The following is a 24,424-nucleotide window of genomic DNA, read 5'->3' on the forward strand; positions in this document are numbered from 1 at the left end:
ACATTCAAACTTTAATTAGATCTTGTTACTGATCACAAACAGCAGCCAATCAGAAAATGGTAATTTGGTGCTGGTGCCAAACAAGAAGCATTCTTATTAATTTTTCCAACAGAAAACAAGAGCAGCCTATCAAGGGAAAAGTCTGAGGCTACTGTAAAAAAGCAGAAGGATATGTATCCATAGATAATGTGTTCAATAGAATACTGGTGGCATTTTTTCGTGTTCTGCACCATTTTGCTGATATGATATGATTGTTGTTGTTTTATGATGCTATCAAGTTGATTAAAAAATCATACCTGCAGCAGTCTGGCAGAGAGTGTCAAAGAAAATAACCAGGTCAAAGGCTAGGCTGACAGGGGTTTTGTTCAGGGGGTTTGGGTGTCCTCCCCCATGATGTTATTTGACTAAAAATTAGCTTTTTCACATAATTTTAGACTATTATCATTACAATATTTATTTAAAAATCGCACTGTGTGCCATAAAAAATAATAATCACAAAACACTGGTAAAAAAGGCTTATAGTGCATGGATTTGAACAGCAATTATCTCATCCTCCTATAGTCAGGCTGTAGCTGCTAGCCAGCTGTAGGAACGGGTATGGTTAAAAATTTATCTTTATCTTAGCCATAGGCCTACACTTATCAGTCCAGTTCTTTGTCAACACTCTTATCGGTTCTTTTTAATTACTAAAGAATTGCGTATGACAAAATATTTTTGTTTTTTTGATAATTTTTTGTTTCGAACACATTAAAATGAAATAAAAACAAACAAACAAATAAAAATATCAGCAAATTTTCAGTAAACAACACAAAAAAACCATAACCATTCAATGTTCGAAAAGGGCATGGGATGAAGTAAAGAACTTTTCTAGTCCTACACCTTGTATGTATTGGAGTATGAAGGAACAGCAAAAGGTGTACAGTGATAGTTCATTTGACTTTATATAATATTGCAGTTGACTTTGATATTTTTGCTTTAATATAATTTGTGTGGTTTCCAACATAATTTATTGTCTATTATTACTCCAAGAAATTTGATTTCAGACACACTTTCGATTTCCACATCATTTATCATGAGTTTCTTGCTTGATTTAGTTGATTGATTCCCAAATATCATAAATTATATTTATTTGAATTCAACCAATTCTTCAGTTTCTTTGATTCATCTCCTACTGTATCCAAAAGTTGTTCCAAGTTATCCCCACAGCACAGTAAATTTGTGTTTTCCACAAATAAAATTGCTTTTTAGTGTTCTGGAAATCTCACATATATTGTGAATGTACAAAATAAACAACAGTGGTCCCAACACTGAGCCTTGGGGAACCTCACACTTAACCTTCAGCAGTTGTCATTTAATATGATTCATTTGCACATATTGATTCCTGGTTAGCCAAAAGAGTACTACTCCTCTGATTCCATATTTTTGAAGTTTTAATAATAATAAATCATGGACAACCATATCAAATGCCTTTTTCAGATCTAGGAATACTCCTACATCATATTCTGTATTTTCTATAGCAGTTGTTATCTCATCCATAAATTCCATGAGTGCATATGAATTAGTCCTATTGTTTCTAAATCAATTTTGTGTATTTCTAGCAGACAACAAATATTATGTTTTGTGATAAAGTCATCTAATCTTGAACAGAATATTTTTTCCAGTATTTTAGAGAATTATGAAATCAATGAAACAGGTCTGTAATTTGAGAATATGTGTCTATCTCCAGCCATGTATATGGTGTAGGAGTATTAATACTTTATCATCATTTAATTACCTTGTTACTGGGAGCACCACCACTGTTAAGGATTTGTTAGGGCCAGGAAGAAGCTTTAAACCTTGTACAATTGAATCAATGAATCAGTCTCATAATTGTAAGTTCTTGTCCCAAACAGTGACCTCTGTTTACTGCAGCTCAAAGAAACAACCATCCAGTTTTAAGACATTTATTAATAGCTAAACGTCTTGAGGATACATGATAAAGCATAAGATAATAAATAAATAAAGCCTATATAATAAAGAAAAATTATTCAGCAGCAGTGGCTTGAACTCAAGGCTTAACTTATTGCAACAGGGAATGCTAAGGGAAAGCTAATTCAACTTCTTTAAAGAAATTATCTTAATATTTAATTTTAACGTTATTCAACATCAACCCTTGATCACAAAGCCATGTTATGCCTTACTGTTGAAGTGTTTTGTCATGGTAGAGGCGTCATCTTAGCAGGTCCAGCATTGTTTGGTGTAGAGTCACCAGCAGTGTTTGGCAGTAAAAGATCCTGGATCAGGCTTTGGTCTGTGGGCATGTCCTTGTGGGTGCAGTGTTTAACACTGGTAAGAAGGAATCAAGCCATTCCAGGCTGCTCTGAAAGAGTCTTTAGGTAGGCTTAACTTCTAGGGCCCTATCTTACACCCGGCGCAGAGCGGCGCTAAGTGCAGTGTAAGTGTCTTTGCTATTTTAAGACCGACGCAATTGTCATTTTCCCATCCAGCGCCCACGTTGTTAAAATAGCAATGGCACTTGCGCCCATCAGAGCGCTCATGGGTGTGTTGGTCTAAAAGTAAGGTGTGGTCAGGCGCATTGTTGGCGCATTGCTATCCTGAGGCAGCAGAGAGCGATTGCGCTATTGACCAACAAAAACTTGGTCTGAAGTCAATGGTGCATTATCAGGACAGTAATGTGCGCCTACACAGGCAGGTGCACAACATACACTCTGCTTGTTACACACACAGGACGTGCAGCAGCACACAAACATGCAAAAGGTAACAAATAAAAGGATTACAATGTGAAAGAATATAATTGTGTATATTAATATATTTTTAAAAATACATGTCATAGTGCTTAGTCATAATATTTAGCAGAATTAAATAATCGCAGTAATGATGGATTAAATTGTTTAATTATTTGACCAAATCGTGGCAATACACGTAGGTATTTAAACAGGCAGACAACAACGGATGAGACACAGATCGACTTTCCTGCTACATCAATACATGGTCACATGAGGAACATATGAGGAAATAAATGAGGTGAAAACAATGATTAAACTAAAGAATGAAATAAATCTACACAGCCTCTAGCTGCCGCCAGCAGCAGGATCAGCACCTTGGAGAGCTGATCAAGTCCTGATAACTGTGTTGATGATTCTTTACATGATTAAAATTAATGATTTAATTTTTGAACAATATTTAGCAAATATTCTTTAACATTTTTGAGAGTACAGTGATCAGGTTTCCATACTTTCAACAATTAAAACCCCACTGATTTGACCTGTTACTACATGACTGAACAAAACAATTTTAAAGAAACTAGAGCTGTAATTTAAAAAAATAAACCTTTTCAAAAACCAAACAAAGATAAATTTGCAACAAATTAATGGACATGATCTTAAACTGGTGGCCTGTGGCTGACCACAGGAGGAGCAGCAGAGGCCAGTGTGCTTGTTATGGGTCATGTGCTTTCCCTTTGCGCACGAGCAGATCCGTTTTCACTGCAGAGAAGCGCTCCTTCTTACTACTTGGCAAATGCGCCATCATAATAGCAAGCCGCCAAGGTGCAAGCGCACCTGGCCCTTAAAGGGAATGGGAGATGACTCTGTGATTGGTTTATTGCATGTTACGCCAAAAACATACCCATGATTAATTAGGAGACTATGGACAACCCCTTTGAACTATGCGCCTGGCGCATTGACCATTTTTCCGCCGTTAAAATAGCAAAAGTGGATTTGGACACACCCTAAATGCAATTGCGCCATGCGCTTCAGACCATGCACTTTAGATCATTAAAATAGGGCCCTTTCAGTCCAAGTGTTTCGTATTCAGATATCAGTTCTTGTTGTTGATCAATATCTCCAGTTGGAGATAAAGTACATTTGTCATAGCTTGTCATGGGTTGTGATTGTCATGGTTTGCAGATTTATTACCTTTACTGATCTCCCATTGGTTATCATCTCTGATACTTGTCCAGCTCTGCAATGTCTTTGATGGCCAGCACTTTGGCCTCCATGGGTGGTCCATTCAGTTTTATAAACACTTTACAGTTCGAAGTCCATGTTGATTGAATCCTGTTTTGTTTCCGCAAGATGTGTACCTGTCTAGTGATGTCACATTGGTTCCCTTCAGCAGTGCTGTTTTTTGTTTTCTGCTCACAAAGTGAATTATTATGGCTGCTTTCATGCTTTTGTTTTCTGGGGGGAGAGGATGACACCCCTCAATATCGCTGCTGTCCACTTATATCCCCTTGCTGTCAAGGAAGGCAATCACATGCTGTTCGAGGGAGTCCAGATCAGGCTCAGTGGACTCTCCATCCTCCGCCACAGGCCTGGCATATGACTGGGGCCTGGTTTCCAAGCCGCTAACAATTAGGTCGTTCATCCTGGAGCATTGTTCCAGGTCTGCCACACGGCCTTCCAATATGGTTATTTTTTATCCTTTTCAACATTTTGCCTTTTCAGTTGCTTTATTTCTCCCATCAAGTCCATTATCAGTTTCTGTTGTTTTGAGATATTTGCAATCTCTTCCGACATAAAGTTTGGAGAACTCTTTATGTCTTCAACTTCCTCTTTTGTAACTGTGCTTACCTTCTTTGCTCCCATCCTGTTTGCCCAGTGCAATAAAGTAAATAAAATATAAAATATAAAATAAAGTTTCAAGCATTGCTAGGTTACCAGCAGCAACACAGTCGAGCCAGAATACAGCCAGGCTACACTAAGTAGTCCAGGCCAGCTAGTGGGCTCACCGGCCTCTTTTGTTCAAGGACCGAGTTCAGGTTATAGGTATCAGTCCAACTGAGAGGAAGGAATATATCCCAATGCAGACAGTCAGAGGTCCTGCTTCACACAGGTGAAGTTTGACGAAATGTGTTTGTTGGGTCACTTTGGTCTGGTGTACGGCAAGGCTAAGCTAGCTAGGCCAAGCTGACTTGCCAGCTTACTGTCCTTGGTCTTTCAAGTCCATGGTCTTAAATTGTTTTCTCAGTCCAGGTGTCGGTCACATCTAGGATATATCGATCAGATAATCCAAGATGCGAAATCCAAAATCAGTTGTTTTGCTGCGAAACAGTCAAAAGCTGGGAGACACGAAGTACAGACACACAGCAACACAGTGACTTGAAGTGGAACAAACAATCCAATAATATCTCACTGGAAAGAAATCAAAAAATGTCAGTAAAATAAATAATATTCCTCACATTAAAATACTGAGTGAAGTTTAGAAAAAATGAAGAGTACAGACATCAGTCACTATCAGGCATTCCTCCTGTCCTCCTCCCTCTGCTGCTGGTTGAGAGGAGGGGCTGGTTTGAGCCAGTAGCTATATTTACAAGAATTTGTCATATTTTTATATACGTTACAAACTAAGCTTAACATAAACACCAACAAATAGAGAAGAGGAGAGGACAGAGAAGCTAGCGCAACTATAAATGACAGCACAACACAGTAGAGACTCAGCAGTGTCCCCGTATCTACACAGAAAGCATAGCACGTTTAGCAGAGCAGCATCAGCAAGAGCTCCATGTGTCTACACAGGAGGCATTCAGGTACAGTGTTGAGCATAGGTCACACACATTTTGGAAGTGCTCAGAGCCCAATACACAAATTTGACTGTAGTTAAACATGTAAAACGGAGGAAAATAGACATGACAGCACTGTGAAAAAACATACGAAAACCCTGAAATCTAATGATAAAATTGTGAAAATTCATTCAAGTGCATTCAAATGTAGGACTAAACTGGCATTAAAAACAGACATACACAAAAGCCTCCCAAGAACACCTCAATGCCCCCCTTTCAAAAATATTGCTTCCAGCGCCCCCCAATGTTCTCTGAACGCCCCCTGGGGAGTGGTATCACCCCCATTAAAAAACGTTACTTGGGGGTTCAAATCAAATCTTTAGGGAGACCAGTCAAGTCTTTACGGGGTCATGTCGAGTCTTCAAAGAGAAAAGTCCAAAGTCAAGTCAAGTCTCTAAGGAGAGGCTCAAGTAAGTCAAATTCCATTATTAAAATATGACAGGAAAACCATAGCATCATCGATGGAATTGTTTTGCATGAACAGTCAGTGCAGAACACATTGACAGCAATGAGCTAAAATGTTGGAGGCATATCAACTTGAACCCCTTTAAGTATTTTATCACTGCCAATGTATTTGCAGTAATTTCACCACCACATAAAACTAAGAGTAAATCTTATGTCACTTTTAACTAACATCCAACCATCAACAGAATAACAGACCATGAAAACACAGATCCTAAGTTCTCCGGCTCCACATCCAACAACCAACAGCTGACGCAATGCATTTCCTAGAAAAGTTTCTGCAAGGTCAAATAGCTCAGCTCCAAAATAAATTGCCCACTTTTCCTGAGGCAGTGCTATAGGAATGGTTCAGATTTATTGTGCGTTGCATTTTGGAGGATGATCACATGCATGTGGTCAGTAGCAGTGAGCCAGTGACCAAGCCTACCTCTCAGGTTACACCCTATATATAACATCCCCCCCTCTGCCTCCTCCTCCTCCCTCCTTCCCTCTCTCCCTCCCTCACTCTAGCCAACATAACTTCCCTGGAAGCTCCCTCTCCTTCCACACTGGTCCTGGCGTTCTCCGCTGTCATCTGAGATCCTCCTCAGCCTCTCACTGTTTACCTACCATCCGCCTGTCAACCGTCTGCATGCTCAGGATTACCAGAGACCTTTTCTTTCAACGCCACCGTCTCTGCCTTCCTTCAACTGGCTTTCTTTGGGAATTAGGGGGGTCTGGAGTTCTGAACTGAGAGGGGCTGCAGAGGAGGAGCTGGGACCTAGGCTGCCCACATCCCTGACTCCTTCTCTTCTCTCCTTGCTTGTTGTTTGGAGAGTTTTTGGTTGAATCTGCCAGGCAGTAGTGGGGGTTTGGAGGACACCCCACACCATGGATCACTCTCTGTTTGGTTGTCTACGCAGCCCTCACGTCCCGGCCCAGGGCTTGCACCCTGCCATCACCCAATCGCCGCTGACCCTGCACGGCCGGAGTGACCATGTCTCCTACCTGGACTTACCCAGCTCCTCACCCCCTTGTGGCTACCGGGGAGGAGATGACAACAGGGTGTTTGGTGGACCAGCCCACCGGGGCCACCTGCCCCAGCAGCTGCACCCCCTCCACCCTCAGCACCCTCCCAGCTGGCCCATCCCCCCGCAGATGCCCCTGCCTAATGCTCGGCACAGCGTTTGTCTGCCGCCACTCGAGGCCACAGACCCGGAACTGTGCGCAGGGGGCCCAAAGCTGTGTGGCACCAACCCCGGGCTGGGCAGTGGTGAACCCACAGGGGCATCGTGTGTGTCTGGGGAGTATGGCCGGCAGAGTCTGTCATCAGATGACGCTGACAGGAGGAGCATTAAAGGAAAGAATGAAATTTCAGGTAAGATGTTTCCTAAGCTTTATGACAGTCAAACAACAGTAAACAAATGCCAATAAATAGCACTGATTAACAGATTAAAATCCTGATTGGTTCTGAAAGTGTAACTGTTATTTACAGTGTTCACAGCTTCATATTTTAATAGAACCTGCTCTTTGACAATTTTATTTCACCTCCTTTGCAGAAAAAACTGCTTCTCCATACGCATTTTTCTTGAAATGTATTTTGTTAACGTCAGTTTTCTGTTGTTTAGTCTGCAAAAAAAAATCTTCATCTTAACAAGTCATTTAGCTTTTAGTGAGTCCAAAATTCTTATTTTAAGACAAGAATTGGAAGATTTGCCATTGTGGTGAGACTGTTTCACTCGTTTCCATCAAAAATGAACTGTCTTTTTTAAGATGAAATGTTGCAGACTGAGTTTTTACAGTATATTATTGGTATTGACATTATTCTATTATATTATAAAGTCCCATAGTTTTCATTCCATATTTAGACAAGTATTTTTGGAATCTCTTTTAAACTATTAATTGTGATACTGATGATACAGGTGGCAGATTTTTTTTTTCTAAATTCAAGTGAAATTAGATCTAGATCTAAAGACTTCCTGAATGCTTGTAAACATTAAAAAATAAAAAATAATAATGCTGGTATTTTTAATACATTTTTAACTCTCCTTTCATAATCTTTTTTAGTTCAGATAAGTACGTAAGAAATTGGAAAGAAATTTTAAAAACTTCATTCAACTATTTGATGATAAAGCTATTGTTTTATACCTATAATCATCTATTGTTAAATACAAAAGGCCAAATAAATTTTCAGCCATTGTAAGATCAACACACAGAACAAGTAGAACAAATAACTTGATAAAATAAACTGATAAAAGATGATAGAACTGTAAATACAGAGATAAGTGGCGTATCGCCAGACTCTATACTGTCCACTGTGTGAGCTGAGTTGATTCTGTTGCAGCTGGTCTAGAGAAGAGTTTGTCAGCCTCAGACTCAGGAGCCCATTAAGGGTCCATTAACATGCAGACAGGCTCACAAGAAATGTCTTTGTCTGAAATTGGTTGTATGTATATATCTAAAAACAATATAAGTAACTTGATGATTTAATGGGTTGAATCATCATTTCTATGGGATATATTTGGAATTAGGATCTTAAAATAACATGCCATTTTTAAAATTGACCTGACAACTCTCTTTGAGGAAGTAAAACTGAGGTTTAGGTGGTAGGAAAGATTAAGAAACCCTGATTGTAAGATTTAAATTAACAAAGTTATTTATACCTTTATGTGTGTGAACATATATAAATATGAGCATAAGGATTATTTATATGGACTCAGTGTTAAATTAACTCTGATCCAATGCTAAGCATTAAGGAGATACATTGAAAATTGAAAAGTTGAAATCAACCAATTCTGGACCGTTAATGGGATTTTAAGAAGATTACTGTCAAAAATTTGACCAGACACTAAAAAATAATGTTTATTTTTTTAATGTTTTTAATATGTTTTTCAGTAGTTGGACTTCATTTTTTTTTATTCAGTTAAATTTTCTGTACATTTTATTTCCCAAAAGAAAGGTCTAAATGCTGTGCTAAATGTCAAAGCCTTGCCCACACTCCCAGCAATTCAGATCTGGAAATATTGAATAATTTATTTATTTTTTTAAAGAGATTGAATCTAAAATATGTCAGAATGTAGAGTATATCATAATATACAGCTTTTAAGCCATTGTGGAAAAGATGAATTTAAAGTACTCAGAAAAAAAATCTATAATCTATAATTCCATGAAAACTGAGCAAATTTCATTTGCTGATGAAGATCAGATGGTTTGATCAATAGCTTCAGAAAAGCTACTAAATGGACCTCATGGTGAAGTTGTTTTCTCAACACAGTCTCACCAATCAGCTTATAACATCCATCCACCAAGTGTTTTTAATTGTAAAATGTAAATGCTCCACAGGTGGCTAGACTCCCTAAAGTCCCAGACAGAATACAGAGCTCATGACCTTAGTTTCCTCCATGGCAGATATTACCACCATGACTGAACAAATTAATCTGTACTGTTGGCGGGACTTATTGGTGAAAAAATGAAAGTGATGGTGAAAGCGCAGGTCATGTATCCACAGCATAAAACTTAACTTCCTGGCATAAATTTTAAAGCTCTACATCTGCACACATATGCTCCCCATGAATATAGCAAAAAGACACAAAAGATCCTATCTTCTCTAGCATATATTCAAGATTTAGCAGGCACCATATCTGCATCATTTAGCCGCACTGACGAGCAACTCAGAGCCGGTGCCAAGTGGAGAATTTTCCGATTCCCCTTGTGTCAATGTCCCAGCCAGGAGAGAGGGAGCCTTGAGTGACAGATTGAACACTTCGAAAGGATATGCTGAAACTGCCAGCAGCCTAACCCAAATCCAATTTCCTAACTCTAACTTCATTGGCACTTACAGAAGCCACAGCGTTTTTTCAAGTTTTTTCTGGACTTGATGTCCTTTAAAAAAGGATCTAGTGATGATGACATATACGTAGTTATAGACCAACAGCCCTGCTACGAACAGTCTGTGTGAATGGTGAAGCTGAGAAAAATTACCTCACTATTTATCTACTACAGTGATTTCTAATGTCACAGTGACTGAAAGCACAAATCCACTGTAAATTAAAGATGAGGAGAAGACAGAAAGAAGCCAAACAAAGTCTGCTAATTAATTAAATGGACTGAATGAAACAATATGACTCTAGCCAGTGTCTTTTTGCGATTCTAATAAACATTGAGTGTCTGTAGTCTCATGTTATGGCAAAGACAGCGTCTCTTTCCTGGCACACTGTGGTTTGTCAGCACATCCCACATTTACACAACTAATGAAATGTCAGCTGGATTTATGCACTGCAGACTGGAGAATAAAGTAGAGATTATTATTCAGTGTTTTCTCACTATGAAGGATTACTTTCGAAACGCTCCGTTCATTTTCACCATTCACTGACCACAAATGCATAAAAGGGATACTTGAAATGCATTTGTAATGACAGACAATATGAGTGAGGAAAATATGATTTCATCCTTTAAGCATGAACAATCGGGGGAAAGCTTAGTGTTTATATGCAGGAAATATTGTAGAGGAGGACTAAAGTGCCTTGTTGAGGTTATATTAAAATGTGGCCTGTGGCTCTATCTAAAACATCCAGATGAACTATGAAAATATGGTAAATTAATTTATAATATATATATATATATATATATATATATATATATATATATATATATAATATGATTTCTTGTATCTGAGCATGGCAACTACAGTATATGGTTAAGAGAAAAACTGTGGTTATGTCAAATACACTATGGCTAAGGTTTGGTTATGTTTAGGCAACTGAAACACTTATTTAAAGGAATAGTTTGACTTTTTGGGAAATTGCCAAAAGTTAGATGAGAAGATTGATACCACTCTTGTGTCTGTACAGTATATTAAGAGTTAAACCATTCAAAATTCTTACAAAAACTAAAGTTGAAAAACAACACATTGTGGTTTTACAAGCAGTAATGTGCGAGACTATTTCTTGGCTGGGAGCAGTGACTTCCTGGAGTTTTATTGATTGGTATTGATCTCCTCATCTTACTCTCTACTAGAAATTTCCAAAATTGCCAAACCAGAGGCCTCGTGCCCATTCAATCTGAGGGAGCACATGCCCCCTCAGATATTTGAGATTGGATGGCTTTAGAAGTTGTTCAATTCTATTTTCACAATAGGATAAAGCTGAAAACACACCACTGCCACAGTGTCACACTGCATCAGTATAGTAGTTACCTACGATACAGCGTGGGACAACAAAAAGCCATGGGTGAGTTGTCTATTTTTGATTAATAACTTGAAAAAGTAATAATGTGAGCAGTAAGGTTATGTTTTGAAAGCAGCAGTTCAACCAATAATTTATTAATGTTTTCCTCTTAGATACAGGCACAAGTGAAATACTGTGAAAAGCAAGCAACAAACTAGTAAATAACATCTGTAGTTGGGCCAACATTGTATTGAAGTACAGAACAGCTTTTTATGTAGAAAATTTTTTTTCAGGGTCAGTGAAGCTGGAAAAAGGACAGTGATGTGAAGTGTTGTGGGGCGGTGCCTATCCGTTGCTGGTGTGAGGGTTGTACATAGAAAATAATAGGGGCGGCTGGTCCGATGCGTGCCATTTGGGGGCGCTGTGTTTTGGCCTTAAGAATTTTTAATTAGCCTCAATAAAATAGCATATAAACTAATGTCACTTTTCTGTATGTTATTATTCATCAACAAGCTAGTAGAGCCACAGTCGCAGAAGTGTTGCAAATTAGGGTTGTGTTAACCGCAGTGTCAAGTATGAATAACCAATCTCAGCTCATGCCATAAAAAGAGCTTTAAATTTTCCTATTTAAAGTGACTTTTGCATTAGTGGATCTAACTATAATGTTAGCTTGTTGTCCTTTGCTATTATTAACAGCTAAATTATTTTGCCAAAACTAATTTGTAGCACTGAAAAGCATCAGGGAATGGACGTAAGAGGATTTTTTTTTTTTTACAAAGAGTTACAAAAGCCTGCCCACAAAAACCAAATGCCCAACCAGTTACTTTCCTCTGGTGCTGGAACTGGTTGTAGACAGTTACTGATAAGGAGGCAGTTGGATTATAAACCAAGCCAAAGCCAAAGCAGACAATTACATGTAACAACATGGTTTGGTGTAAACAATAATATATGCATTGTGCATTGTGCAATAATATATACCACATGACGCCCCTGTGCCAAACAACTCCTTCAAGGTGAGGGAAAGTGGTTACAGTTAAAAAAAACAAAAATCCATCATTAATTATTAGATTATGACAGACTGCAAGCTTTGGTCGCCCACATTAAAACCAGTCTGTTACACGCCCATCTGTCAACCCAACCTCCACACCTCTACTTTTTGCCTTGCTACAGTGCTGTAGATTCATCATTCTGGGGTGGATCTCAACATCTCTACAAAGAAGACAGATAGGGCACGTAACACAAGTGGTCAGACAATCAGACAGGTTGTAAACAAACATATTACATATTTTGAAAGGAAAAGAAGGCAAATGATTAAATCATTATTCAGACTGCTTCAAATGTGCACAAACACTTCACTGTTCAATTACCCATTTTGGGTGCACTCACATGAATAAAGTGGTTTAGATAATCTGGCTAAACTGTTGGCCTATCATAGGTATTGCAGTGTCCCCAGATCTAGGGCTGTAGTTGCAACTCAAAACAAATTTGATTTGTACAATAGGTGCTAAATATGAGTGTTAATTCCAAACATTAGTGTGACTAATTGTCTATAACATATATACTCAGATTGAATTCCACCATATGCATCACCAATGTCCCGCAATAAATGGTGATTGGCACTCCTAATCGTCTTGCTTTAATTTTATTTTTGTTTCAGATGGGCCCCTGCAATTTATCAAACCCCCCCCCCCCCCCCCAATGTTTTTCAACCCCCTTTTTTGTTCTTCCTCCCCCTCTCTTTTGGAGACTCAGCTGTGGCTGGAAAATGTTCTGTTTTTCATTTCAGAGTCCCAAGACGGGAGCTATAAGTCAGACATGAACAGCAAGCCCAGGAAGGAGCGCACAGCCTTCACCAAAGAACAGATCCGGGAACTGGAGTCCGAGTTTGCACACCACAACTATTTGACCAGACTGAGACGCTACGAAATAGCTGTCAACCTCGACCTCACGGAACGACAAGTACAGTACCTGCTGAATGATTGTGAATCACTGTGAGGGCAGAGAAACAGGAGGAGCAGGAAAAATTCTACAAGCTAATGTGCTGCAAGCCATGAATACAATTACAGGAGGATGATATGAGCCGTGACTTTTATTGACCTCTGTTTGCAAAGATTATTACCAGAATTGAAACAAAATTGACAGGTCTCACTAACAAACACTTGAGTCATATTTTGACACCAGAGAATAGTATGATAGCTTTTTTAAGCAGAGATCCAAAAGAAATGTCAGGGAAGGTAATAAATCACCATAGTAATACTGTAGTCATCCTTTGTCTTGAGAACAGCGCTCATGCTTTTAGTCTTCAAAGATATAATTTGCCATGAAAAGGGGAAGATCCTCAGAGGAGTACATATACTCATGGTATACTCTGATAAAAGTGAAATTTGTCCATTGATTTGTCCATGTAAATGTAGTTGAAAGTAGAATGATATACAGTGTTTGGCCTTAAATCCTTGATCCATTAATCTTTTAAGGGAGCAGTCCAACCTTCTGGGAAATTGGTCCCTTTCCCAGGCTCAGATAAAATAATAAATATCAGTTTCATATCTGTGTGTCCAGAACAGACATGGTTTGTGTTTGTGTTTAGCTTATCACAAACACAGAGAACAGAGGGAAACTAGATAATGTCCTGTTAACATTTTGTTTGGAGAAATAGGCTATAAATACAAAATTTGTTTCTTGAGCAACAACTGGTTTGCAAGGTGTGAACACTATCATGACTCCACAAGAAGCAGAACTCAGGAGGCTTGTGGCTGTATTGGTGAATAGCTTGCTACCTAACAAAATGCAAGATACAGCTCGGTTAGCAGTTTTTGTGTCCTGGACATATCTCTGTACTGGACGCACAGAGATGAAAGTGATACCAATCTTCTTCTCTGACCCTGGGTAAGACATCAAACAGGCGTATTTCCAAAGAAGTTAGAATTTAAAATGTTAGTTTGTAAAGATTTAATGGCTGCTTGATTGTGACTGTTGATGTTGTCTTGAGGTACACAGGATTGAAATGACCCAAAATCAGCTCTGTCCTTTTATACTATGTTTCTATGCTACTAACTTTCCTAATATGCTTTGGAGAACATTGAATTGCAACATGAATTATTCATGGGGGTTTTTGTATGCAAAGTGCAATACAAGTTCTTAGAAGGTGATCAGGTTTTTTGTTTTTTTGTTATTTTTTTTACATTCCTAACAATACAAAGACCAAAGAAAAAGAACAAAATAAAAGAACAGTAAAGCTACAATAATCATAAACAATAAATGAATAAATACAATTAAACAAAATAAATATATATTTCAGGAGTAAAATTAAATCAAGTTTCCGCATAAAACAAAACAAAACAAAAAAAATAAAGCTGCAAGCAATGATTATCAGGGCTTTGCACCTTGCACACATTGGGATGTGCCTGTGTTCAGGACCGGGCTCTTATCGGACATTGCACAAACAAGTTAAATATCACCTCCCATGTCCACTAGTGGCACTAGGGAACACCCACTAATTATACATCATGTTGCTGTATATCAACTGTAGACCACATCTTGTAAATTTCAGGTAAATCAGATGATGCTTTTCATAAAAGGCTGACTTCCTGTTGTCAGTAGGTGGGGCTATGACTATAACTCAATATTGACATGTAGATGTGTTCAGACCAGAACACTTTACAAACACCAGAACTTTGGGGCAGATTGGACAATGTATATTCAAGTTACAACAACTTCCTTTTTCATGGCGAATCATCGAAGTTCACCACTTTGCCACTGAGTTCAATGAAAATTCACCATTTTGATAACTTTTCATCGCAAAGGTCTTTAGATGACACTTACTAAATTTCAAGTCAGTTGGTATATATCTCAGGGATGAGGTTGTCAAAATACAATGCTTGGAAATGGCAAAAATCATGGAAAAATTGCAAAGTAAAATCAAAATGGCTGACTTCCTGTTGGACTCAGGGTATGGCTCCAACAGGCTTTTTTGTGCGTCTAGACATGATACATGTGCCTACCAAATTTTGTTCATCTACGTCAATTCTGAAGGAAGGGCTTCGAATTGGAAATTTTCTAGGGGGTGCTATTGAGCCATTTTGCCACACCCATGCCCAAGATCCATAAAATTTCTGACACACATGCAAAGTTTCATGACTTTTTGAGCATGTTTAACCGTTTGAAAAATGCGATTCTTTGGGGAGAAAAGAGTAATAATTAAAGCTGCAAGCATTTGACATTGTATGTAGGAGATAACAATTATTCCCTGTGTCCACTATGCGGTGCTAGAAAACATTTTTAGGCCTTTTTCATACATGTGTTGGCTTGGCTTGTCTTGGTTTGACTTGGCGCATCAGCGCAGCACAACAGAGATTTCGATCTCAGAGGCTACCCTCTTTAAAGTGTGTCTTTTAATTGATGAGGTGCTTGTCTTGACTCAAATAGCAGTGGGTTGTATACATCATGGCTGTTACTAATGGTCAAAGTCTAAGTTGTAAAATGATGGATAGACAAATTTCATTTTGGAAACCAAATCAATGTGGCATGGTTTGAGTCAGTGTAGCCAAAATTGCCAATGGAAAAAGCCTATATTTTGATGTATAGCAAATGTATACCACACACTTTAAATTTCATGTAAATCAAAGGAACTTAGTCACATAAGGCTTGCTTCCTGTTGCCAGCAGACAGTGCTACACAAGTGCATCATTCATTCAGCAATACATGTAGTGAAGGTCGCCTGACATGCATATGCAGTGTGATGAATATCTGATGTTGCACAAAGGAGTTAAATACCACTTCCTGTGTCCACTATGTGTTGCTAGAGAGCACCCACTAATTATGCCAATTTGTCATATATCTTTTGTAGACCACACCTTGTAAATTCCATGTAGATCAGATGTAGTTTGTCACATAGTGCTGACTTCCTGTTGCCAGTAGGTGGTGCTATAACTATGACTCAATATTGACATGTAGATGTGTTCAGCTCTGGACTCCAATCAAGCTTGTGAAATTTGGGGCAGAATGGACAAAGTCCAGTGGAGTTACAACAATGTCCTGTTCTATGGCGAGACATGAAAATTGACCATCACGCCATGCCAGGGGCGTTCAATGAAATCTCATGATTTTGATAACTTAAGATGAAGCCAACCAAGTTTGAAGTAGGTCGGTTCAAATCTCTAGGAGTTTGTTAAATTACATTAATTACATTAATTGTAATTAGTTTCAAATCTCAAAATAATTGATACATTTTTTATTTTTTTAAATAATTTACCGAACGCCACTCGTGGTAACCTCCCCCCTTTTGTGCAAGAAGTGTTTTAAACTCGACATGATGGGAATTAAAGCAGTGGAGTCGCACATGCAGAGCGCGAAACACAAAGCTTCAAAATCAAGCTGCCAACAAACACCAGGTATTTCGCAGTTCTATTCTACTGTCGTCTCCACCATGCCTCCACCCCCACCCCCATCATCAACAACCGGGACCACAGCACCACATCTTCGGACAATTTTTGGTTGTACGCCTACATTGAAAGCAGAGGTACTGTGGTTGCTGAACACCGTAACAAAACACCAGTCCTACAAGTCAAACGAAGGAGTTGGAGACTTATTTCGCGCCATGTTCCCCGACTCTGACATTGCCCGCACTTTTGCATGCAGTGCCGACAAGACGGCCTACATTGGCAAGTTTGGATTAGCCCCGTACATTTCTGAGCAGCTTGTTGCAGATGCTAACAAGGGTGCGTTTGTTTTAATGTTTGACGAGAGCCTCAACCAGACCACGAAAACGAAACAACTGGACCTGCACGTCTGCTACTGGTGCGAAGATCACGTCCTGTCCAGATATTTGGGGTCGCAATTCATGGGACATGGAACAGCCCAGGATTTACTGCGCCATTTCAAAGTAAGTAGGTGGCAAATAGATTGAAAATTTCCTCTGCCTATCTCATGCATGTATGTGCGACCAAAACTGTCAATATAAAGCAGTCCAGTTCAACACCACTGCAAATGATGTAATTAAGTTAATATCTTTCTGACAGTGTCAAAAGTGAACATTGCTATATCCTCCTGAGACCCAGGGGGAAAACGGTGTTTTGATTTTGATTTTTTTAAATTATATTTTAAGGTTTGGCAGGGCAAAAAATATGTCGACAGACACACAAACATGCGCGCGCACACACACACACACACACACACAAACACACACACACACACACACAACAAGCCATTTTTACTCTGATCTCTTTACTCTTTACTTCCTCATCTGGCTCATACTCATCACCTTCTCCTCTCTCATCATCTGACAACATCTCTGCCACAGCAACAGAGCTCAACAGTATAAGAAATTGGAAAAAAAAGTACCAAATCCTGACGTGTACTACGGTACACACTGATAAAGTAACTGTTTTTCCCTATGAAAGTAAATGAGTTTTGTCCTGCAAATTCATACAGATCACAACTGACCTGTTTACTCACTAAATTAATCAAAATCCTACAATAAAAAAAACATTTGAACTATGAAAATCATGCTTAACTCTCCTTTTCCCATAAAACATGCTGATTTTGATGCCCTCCATTTTGAAAAGAGTGGGAATGGGAAAATGGAAAGCACACAACCACTAAATGTGATGTCACTTTTTAGCCACAGCTGTCCCCTCTCAGGAATATCAGGACTCATTAAAGTGGCATGTACAGTTAGGGAGATGTTAGCAAAAATAAAATGTGTACTACAGTACACAAAAATGACTAGCTGGGTCTCAGGAGGATAATTATAAAGGTAAAAGTTATGGCTGTTGTATTGGATCACATTATATTGTACAAGTGGTGTTTATATTGTTGGTTCTTCAGCTTTAACTTGTGTCAAATGATGTTGTTACTGATACCTTTTCTGTGTCAGCCTTCCATCCGTTACAAAGATAATATGCTGTATTACAGTTTGTTAAATCTTTATCCAGTATGATTTTTATATGCTTCATGTGCTTCATCATTGTTTATTCTCAGGAAGGTGCCAAGGACCTGGATAGGCGTAAGCTGTTGTCTGTCTCCATGGACGGCCCAAACGTTAATTGGAAGTTGGAGCTACTGCAGCAAGAACAGGCAGAGCAGTATGGGGGCGCTCAACTGATTGTAGTAGGAAACTGTGGCCTCCAAGCCTTACATAATGCTTGCAAAGGCAGCTTTGTCATGTGGCAACTGGACAAGGTTCTGAGGGCCATGCACACACACACAATTTCCACTGCCATTCTGTGGCCACTGGTGGCTTGAGAACCTACCAGCTGTGGAGAGGGCTTTAGAGGTATGGCCTTCAGTGACCATGTACGTGGATGCAGTCAGGACCAAGAGGCTACCAAATCCAGGAACCTCATCTTTTGACACCCTTGAAGCGGCACAGAAAGATCCTCTCATCATAGCAAAACGTCACTTCTACATGTCTGTCATCAGGAGCTTCAAACCCTTCCTGACCACTTACCAGACAGATCAGCCAATGATGCCATTCCTTGTGAATGATTTGGCAGACTTGATGAAGGTAATTATATTCTACTACTGAGCTTTGTTTGTATTTCTGATTTAATACATATATACATGATATGACATTTATATTATACCAAGAAGCAAAGCAATGTTTACATATTGATACATTGTCCAGTCAATATGGTTGTAATTATTTGGGTTACATTTTTATCTTTTCTGTTCAGTGTATTTTGTGGCATTTCATCAAGAGGGAGGTCCTTCTGGACATCAGTCCACTCCAGTTAGCCAGAATAGACGTAGGTGACAAAAGAAATTGGGTCCATCCTAAGGAAGTGAACAGTGGCTTTGGTGCAGAATCAACCCTGAAGGTAGTGTATCAAGTTATTGTTTAAAATATTACCAGGACCCAGAAAATGGATTTCCTAGTTTTTACATAGGTTACTGTCATTATCCCTGTCAGGAACTCCAAAGACAGGAAAAGACAGGAGAACTCAGAGCCCTAGAGTTTAAGAGGGACTGCATCAAGGTGATGTCAACTATCCTGCAGAAAGTGCAAGACAAGAGCCCCTTAAAATATCCCACTGTGAGGCAGCTGGCCTGCTTGGACCCTAGAAAGATGTTCTCTGATCCAGAATGGTGCCAGGGCAAGATGAGGAATCTTGTCCAGAGGTTTTTGCACGATAAGCAGTTGTCAGGAGGTGTCTCAGCCGGTATGAGAGGGTAAGAGCAGTTTAAGTTTTCTTTCTGCATTCATTATGATATCTGTCTCTAAATGTAAAAGAAACTAAGAGTGATGTAAATAGCATCTAAAGAAGTGTTAGGTATCCAGAACGTGCATATCATTACTATGAATTTGCCTGGTTCTTATCTAGTACTTTGTGTGACTGTTAAATAAAGTGTTTGCATTTTTTATTGAATTTTGCCTGTGCCTTTGCATTGTTTCTTGCAGGTGACGTGATTACACAGCACTTTTGTGACTTGTCATCCATTGAGGCTAGAAATGACACCTTCCGCTCCTACCAACCCACTGAGATAAGGGTGGATGTCTTCCTCCATCATGCTTTCCAGAGCAAATGCTACTCTGAGCTATGGGAGAAGAAGCTTCTTCTCCTATCGCACGGCCAGGCAACAGTGGAGAGAGGCTTCTCAGTAAACAAAGAAGTTGAAACTTGCAACATGCAAGAAGAAACAATGGTCACCCAGCGACTGATCTGTGACTATGTCACCGTTTGTGGGGGTGTCCTCAAGGTCCCCATCACTAAGGAGCTGCTGTCCTAAGCTGCATCAGCCAGGTCAAGGTACAGGATGTACCTGGATGAGGAAAAGAAAAAGAAAACATGAAATTGCATCACAGCACCAAAAGGCAGCTGCAGCGTTCATCGAGGAACTTAAGAAGACGAAAAAATGTCTGTCTGAGGTGGCAAAAGTTCTGTTGGATGATACTGATCAGCTGGCCACACAAGCTGAGGGAAAGGCTGGCACCCTGATGGCTCATCACCAAATCAAACATGCTAAGGAAGCATTACAAAGAAAAAATGGCGGAATTGCAACAGGTGGAGGAGGAACTGAAGAAAGCCTGCCAATCCATGCCTTAGCTGTGACAAGCGTATATGTTATACTGTGTTTTTTGCAAGCAAAGTGTAGTGTTTTTAAAAATGAAACTTGTTCACTGGACCAAACAGTAATGTTTTATGTTAAAATAAACATTTGGGTAAAATTGTTCTTAACCCTGTGTAATTGATGTGGTGTTTTTTTTCCCCAATTGTGTTTATTGCGACGTTTGTCTTAAACTTCATTTCAGGTGGCATTAAAAAGTCTTAAAAAGTCTTGAATTTAACTTACCTTAAGTTGTAGGAACCCTGAATACAATAGGGCCTTTACACTGTTGGTGCTATAAGCCAGCGTGTCACGCCCAATCCCATTTGTGATATCAAATGGCAATACTTACTAGTACAAATATAGTTGCAAATTTTCATGAGTTTTTGCACATCCTAAAGGCCCCAATCGTGTGTTCGTATAATGAAAATTTACACTTGAAATCCAAAATGGCTGACTTCCTGTCTATCAAAAATTTCCCCCAAAAATTATTTCTCTGGCGACTGATGATCCCACCAAATTTCATGAAAATCAAAACAACTTTGTTCTAAAATGGCAGCTGACTTCCTGTTGTCAGCTGGTGGCACTATGACTATGAGTCAATATTGATACGTAGATGTGTTCGGGCCTGGAGTTTTATCAAGCATATGATATTTGGGACAGATTGGATCAAGCCTAGTGGAGTTACAACAACTTCCTGTTTCATGGCGAGACATGCAAATTGACTGGCATGGCACGTCAAGGGCATTCCACGAAAACTAATGAGTTTTCATTGCAAAGCTCTGAAGATGACACCCACCAAATTTGAAGTAGGTCCACTCAAATGCCTAGGAGGAGTTTTTTAAAATACAACGCCTACAAATGGCAAAAAAGGAGCAAAAATAAAAGTAAATTCAAAATGGTTGACTTTCTGTTGGACTTACCGTATGGCTTCAAAAGGCTTTTTGTGTGTTTGTATATGATGCATGTGCCTGCCAAATTTTATTCACCTACATCAAATTTGAAGGTGGGGGTTTCAACTTTGAAATTTTCTAGGGGGCACCCTTGAGCCATTTTGCTATACCCAAGCCCAAGAGCCATGCCAGTTTTGTGAGCTTTCAAGCATCCCTAGCCCCTCAAAAACAGCTTCCTTTTTCATGGTGAATAATGCATCGCCATGGCAACAGCTTTTGATGAAAACTCAAAAGCTTCACCATTTAGCATCATCAGCATCTTACAACTTAGCTGACCAAATTTTAGCTGGATCTGGGCCTATTACTTCATGTTGCCAGTAGGTAGCGCTATTACTGTGATTCAATATTGGCCTATACATTTCTTTAGATCAGGACTCTTATCAAATATGTGAAAGTAGGGAAAGATCTGACAATGTTTAGTCGAGTTACAACAGTTTGTTTTGCAAAGGCAAAACACTGAAATTTGCTTTGTCGCCACAGCAAAGGTGATCAATGAAAACTCACAATCTTCTCAATGTAGCTTCATCCAGGTCTTAAATCATTTCTGACCAAATTTGAAGTGGATGTGTTCAACCTCCTGGGCAGAGATCGCAAAAGTACAGCACCTGTAACTTCCTGTTGCCAGTAGGTGGCACTGTAACAATGAGTCAATATTAACACACAGATGTTTTCAGGTTGAGACCTTTTATCAAGCATGACAAATTTGGGGAGGATTGGATGATGTACTTTAAAGTTACAACAACTTCCTTTTACATGGCAAAACAAGTTTGCAAAAGCGTTCAATGAAAACTCAAGATTTTGATAACTGTTCATCACAAAGGTCTTGAGATGACACAGACCAAATTTGAAGCTCTCAGGTTAAATCTGAGAGCTTCATTTTAAAAGCAACACGTGGAAATGGCAAAATCTGCGCAAAAATTGCAAATTAAATTGAAAATGTCTGACTTCCTGTTGGATTTAGGGTATGGTTCCAAGAGGTTTTTTTGTGCTTCAGGGCATGATACATGTGCATACCAAATTTTTCTCATCTACGTCAAATTTAAAGGGGGGGCTTTTAATTTGAAATTTTCTAGGGGGCACCCTCAAGCTATTTTGCCACACCCATGCCCAAGACCCATAAAGTAATACATTTTTCACCACTTCTGACAAATGTGCAAAGTTTCATACATTTTCGAGCACATTTAGCCCCTCAAAAATGTGTTTCTTTTGGAAAAAGAAGAAAAAGAAAATAATAATAATAATGATTCCTTCACAATACAATAGGGACTTCGCACCGCTAGGTGCTCGGGCCCTAATAAATAAAAAACGCAGATCAAAACACAAAAAACTTAGGCATTGCTTGGCTTAAGTTGTGATGATGTGTATCAGCTAGTATCAGTAAAAAGAAAAATGTTTCATTTCACTCATTTAAACCAAATGAAGGAGGTTTCCGATTTTTCCATTAATGAATGAATGTGATATTTATCCATAAAGACAATGATATTAACCATTAGGGGTGCACGATTCAGGAAATCTCACGATTCGATTCAATTCAATTCGGATTCTTGGGGTCACAATTCGATTCACAATCGATTTGCGATTCAAAACGATTTGCGATTCAAAATCAATTTGATTTGCAATTCAAAATCAGTTCTCAATTCAATACATTCATAGATTTGATTCTAGATTGATGTTTTGAGTTACTCTTTCCATTTGCCTGCAGTAGACACTTTTATAGGTCTCAAAGAAAAAAGATCATGCTGAATCAAATGTAAACATTTGCTACTCAATGTCAGCCTGAGTAAGATTTCTGTCATGTACTCCATTGCTTGCGGCCTCTCCATGACACACACTTCACTTGCTTCTTGCCCCCGGATTTGGGTCCGAGGTGGCGTCATTGTGCCATCTATGGGATTTAGCAAGCTAATTCATGTCAGGAAAAAATGGAAAACAGCGTCATGGCAAGGCTGAAAAATGTGAATTGATTCTTGGAATTTCTGAATCTTTTCTGAATCGGCAGAGATAGAATCACAATTCTTATGTGAATCGATTTTTTTGCGCACCCCTATTAACCATGTCTGATATTTCTTTATAGAGACTATCTAACTAGAAGTGGTCAGGGTACATAGGTGTTACATTCATTAGGTGTATAAGTAAACAGGTCCTGCCATGTGTTTCAGTCAAATTTTTTCAATATTTAACCAAAACATTTATCTCATAACCAGTGCTTTGAGTTGCCTAAACATAATCATAAATAAGCTGTTATATTGTTGGTAAAACAAAAGAAATATTTTGTCTGTGACCATTTTGTTGATACAGAACATTCATCATGAACATTTTGTGACATTGAGCGTTGCTTTTCTTTCAAAAAGTGTCTTCCGTTGGAGCACCCTGGTAACTGAATGGCTACTGCGCATGCCACATAACTGCATCGTCCCTGGTTTGATTCCAGCCATGGACCTTTGTTGCATTTCATACCTATCTCTCTCACTATCCAAAAACGGTGAAAAGCAGGACAGGGCTGATTATTGTTAAATGACTGGTGCAGACAACTTATATAATAAAAATATGATTAATAATAACAACAACCAATAGTGAATGCAAACATTTCATGAATGAGGCCCAAAAGGTAAAGAGTCATCATCATCTTCCACTGAGCAATGAAGTCCAAAACATTTAAAGGAATAGTTCAACATTTTGGGAAATACACTTGCATTCTTTCTATCACATGGGGCTAAAACACATGGGCTAGACTTGTAGCCATATTTATAGTTACACATTTAATACAATAAAACTTGCTCTAATAGTTCATTTTTCTATGAGAATCCTCTGACACAGCGACATCCATCACTTTGTGGATGGACACACATGATATATGGCTCCCATTAAACAACTGTAAAAGATTTCACCAGAGAAAAAGCCGTCAGTGTTTTGACATTAGCATACTCATTATTATAACATTAGCATGCTCAGAGGCTAATCAATTCCAAACCACTGAGTATCCTTGAAATATCAGCATCCTGATACTGATCCTGATACTCAGAGAGTAGAGAGGTATTAACAATTTCAAGGACATCATTTACCAAACAGTTGAGAACACTTTTAAACAACTTGGTGAGTATTGGGTCAAGAGCACATGTAGCAGAGCTTGACTGTTGTACTACTTCTTGCAGCTCATAACTTTGAATTGGAGCGAAATTGGAGAGGGTGATGGCGGTATGGCACTAAGTGGAAGAAGAGAAGTCACTCGCAGCAGCAGAAGAAGCCGTTATTTTGTT

At 38.9% G+C, this 24,424-nt stretch overlaps 2 protein-coding genes across 4 annotated transcripts in view; both read left to right on the top strand.

Moving 5' to 3' along the window:
* The window catches only part of LOC121912385 (homeobox protein MOX-2-like), a 47,193-nt gene that overhangs the window by 16,204 nt on the left and 6,565 nt on the right, over nt 1-24,424 (top strand). For 2 of the 3 annotated variants that reach the window (XM_042434492.1, XM_042434493.1), the window contains 2 exons: nt 6,536-7,382; nt 12,956-13,128. In XM_042434492.1, the coding sequence (XP_042290426.1) occupies nt 6,896-7,382; nt 12,956-13,128 (660 nt within the window). In that variant the 5' untranslated portion in view covers nt 6,536-6,895. The remainder of the gene's footprint in view (nt 1-6,535; nt 7,383-12,955; nt 13,129-24,424) is intronic. The other variant, XM_042434491.1, reaches the window with a different exon arrangement.
* Nucleotides 18,411-20,322, top strand: LOC121912386. Its single transcript, XM_042434494.1, has 4 exons — nt 18,411-18,673; nt 18,843-18,986; nt 19,079-19,338; nt 19,568-20,322. The coding sequence occupies exons 1-4, from the start codon at nt 18,461-18,463 to the stop codon at nt 19,569-19,571; spliced, it is 621 nt and encodes a 206-aa protein (XP_042290428.1). The 5' UTR covers nt 18,411-18,460; the 3' UTR covers nt 19,572-20,322.

The sequence above is a fragment of the Thunnus maccoyii genome, chromosome 15 (assembly GCF_910596095.1).
Source record: "Thunnus maccoyii chromosome 15, fThuMac1.1, whole genome shotgun sequence".
Taxonomy (NCBI): Eukaryota; Metazoa; Chordata; class Actinopteri; order Scombriformes; family Scombridae; genus Thunnus; species Thunnus maccoyii.

Bases quoted from the DNA above. Each gene is read 5' to 3' on its own strand.
- LOC121912386 (XM_042434494.1), top strand. From the start codon at position 18,461: ATGTACGTGGATGCAGTCAGGACCAAGAGGCTACCAAATCCAGGAACC. The intron at 18,674-18,842 runs GTAATTATATTC...TTTTCTGTTCAG, and splicing joins ATTTGGCAGACTTGATGAAG to TGTATTTTGTGGCATTTCAT. The intron at 18,987-19,078 runs GTAGTGTATCAA...TATCCCTGTCAG, and splicing joins GTGCAGAATCAACCCTGAAG to GAACTCCAAAGACAGGAAAA.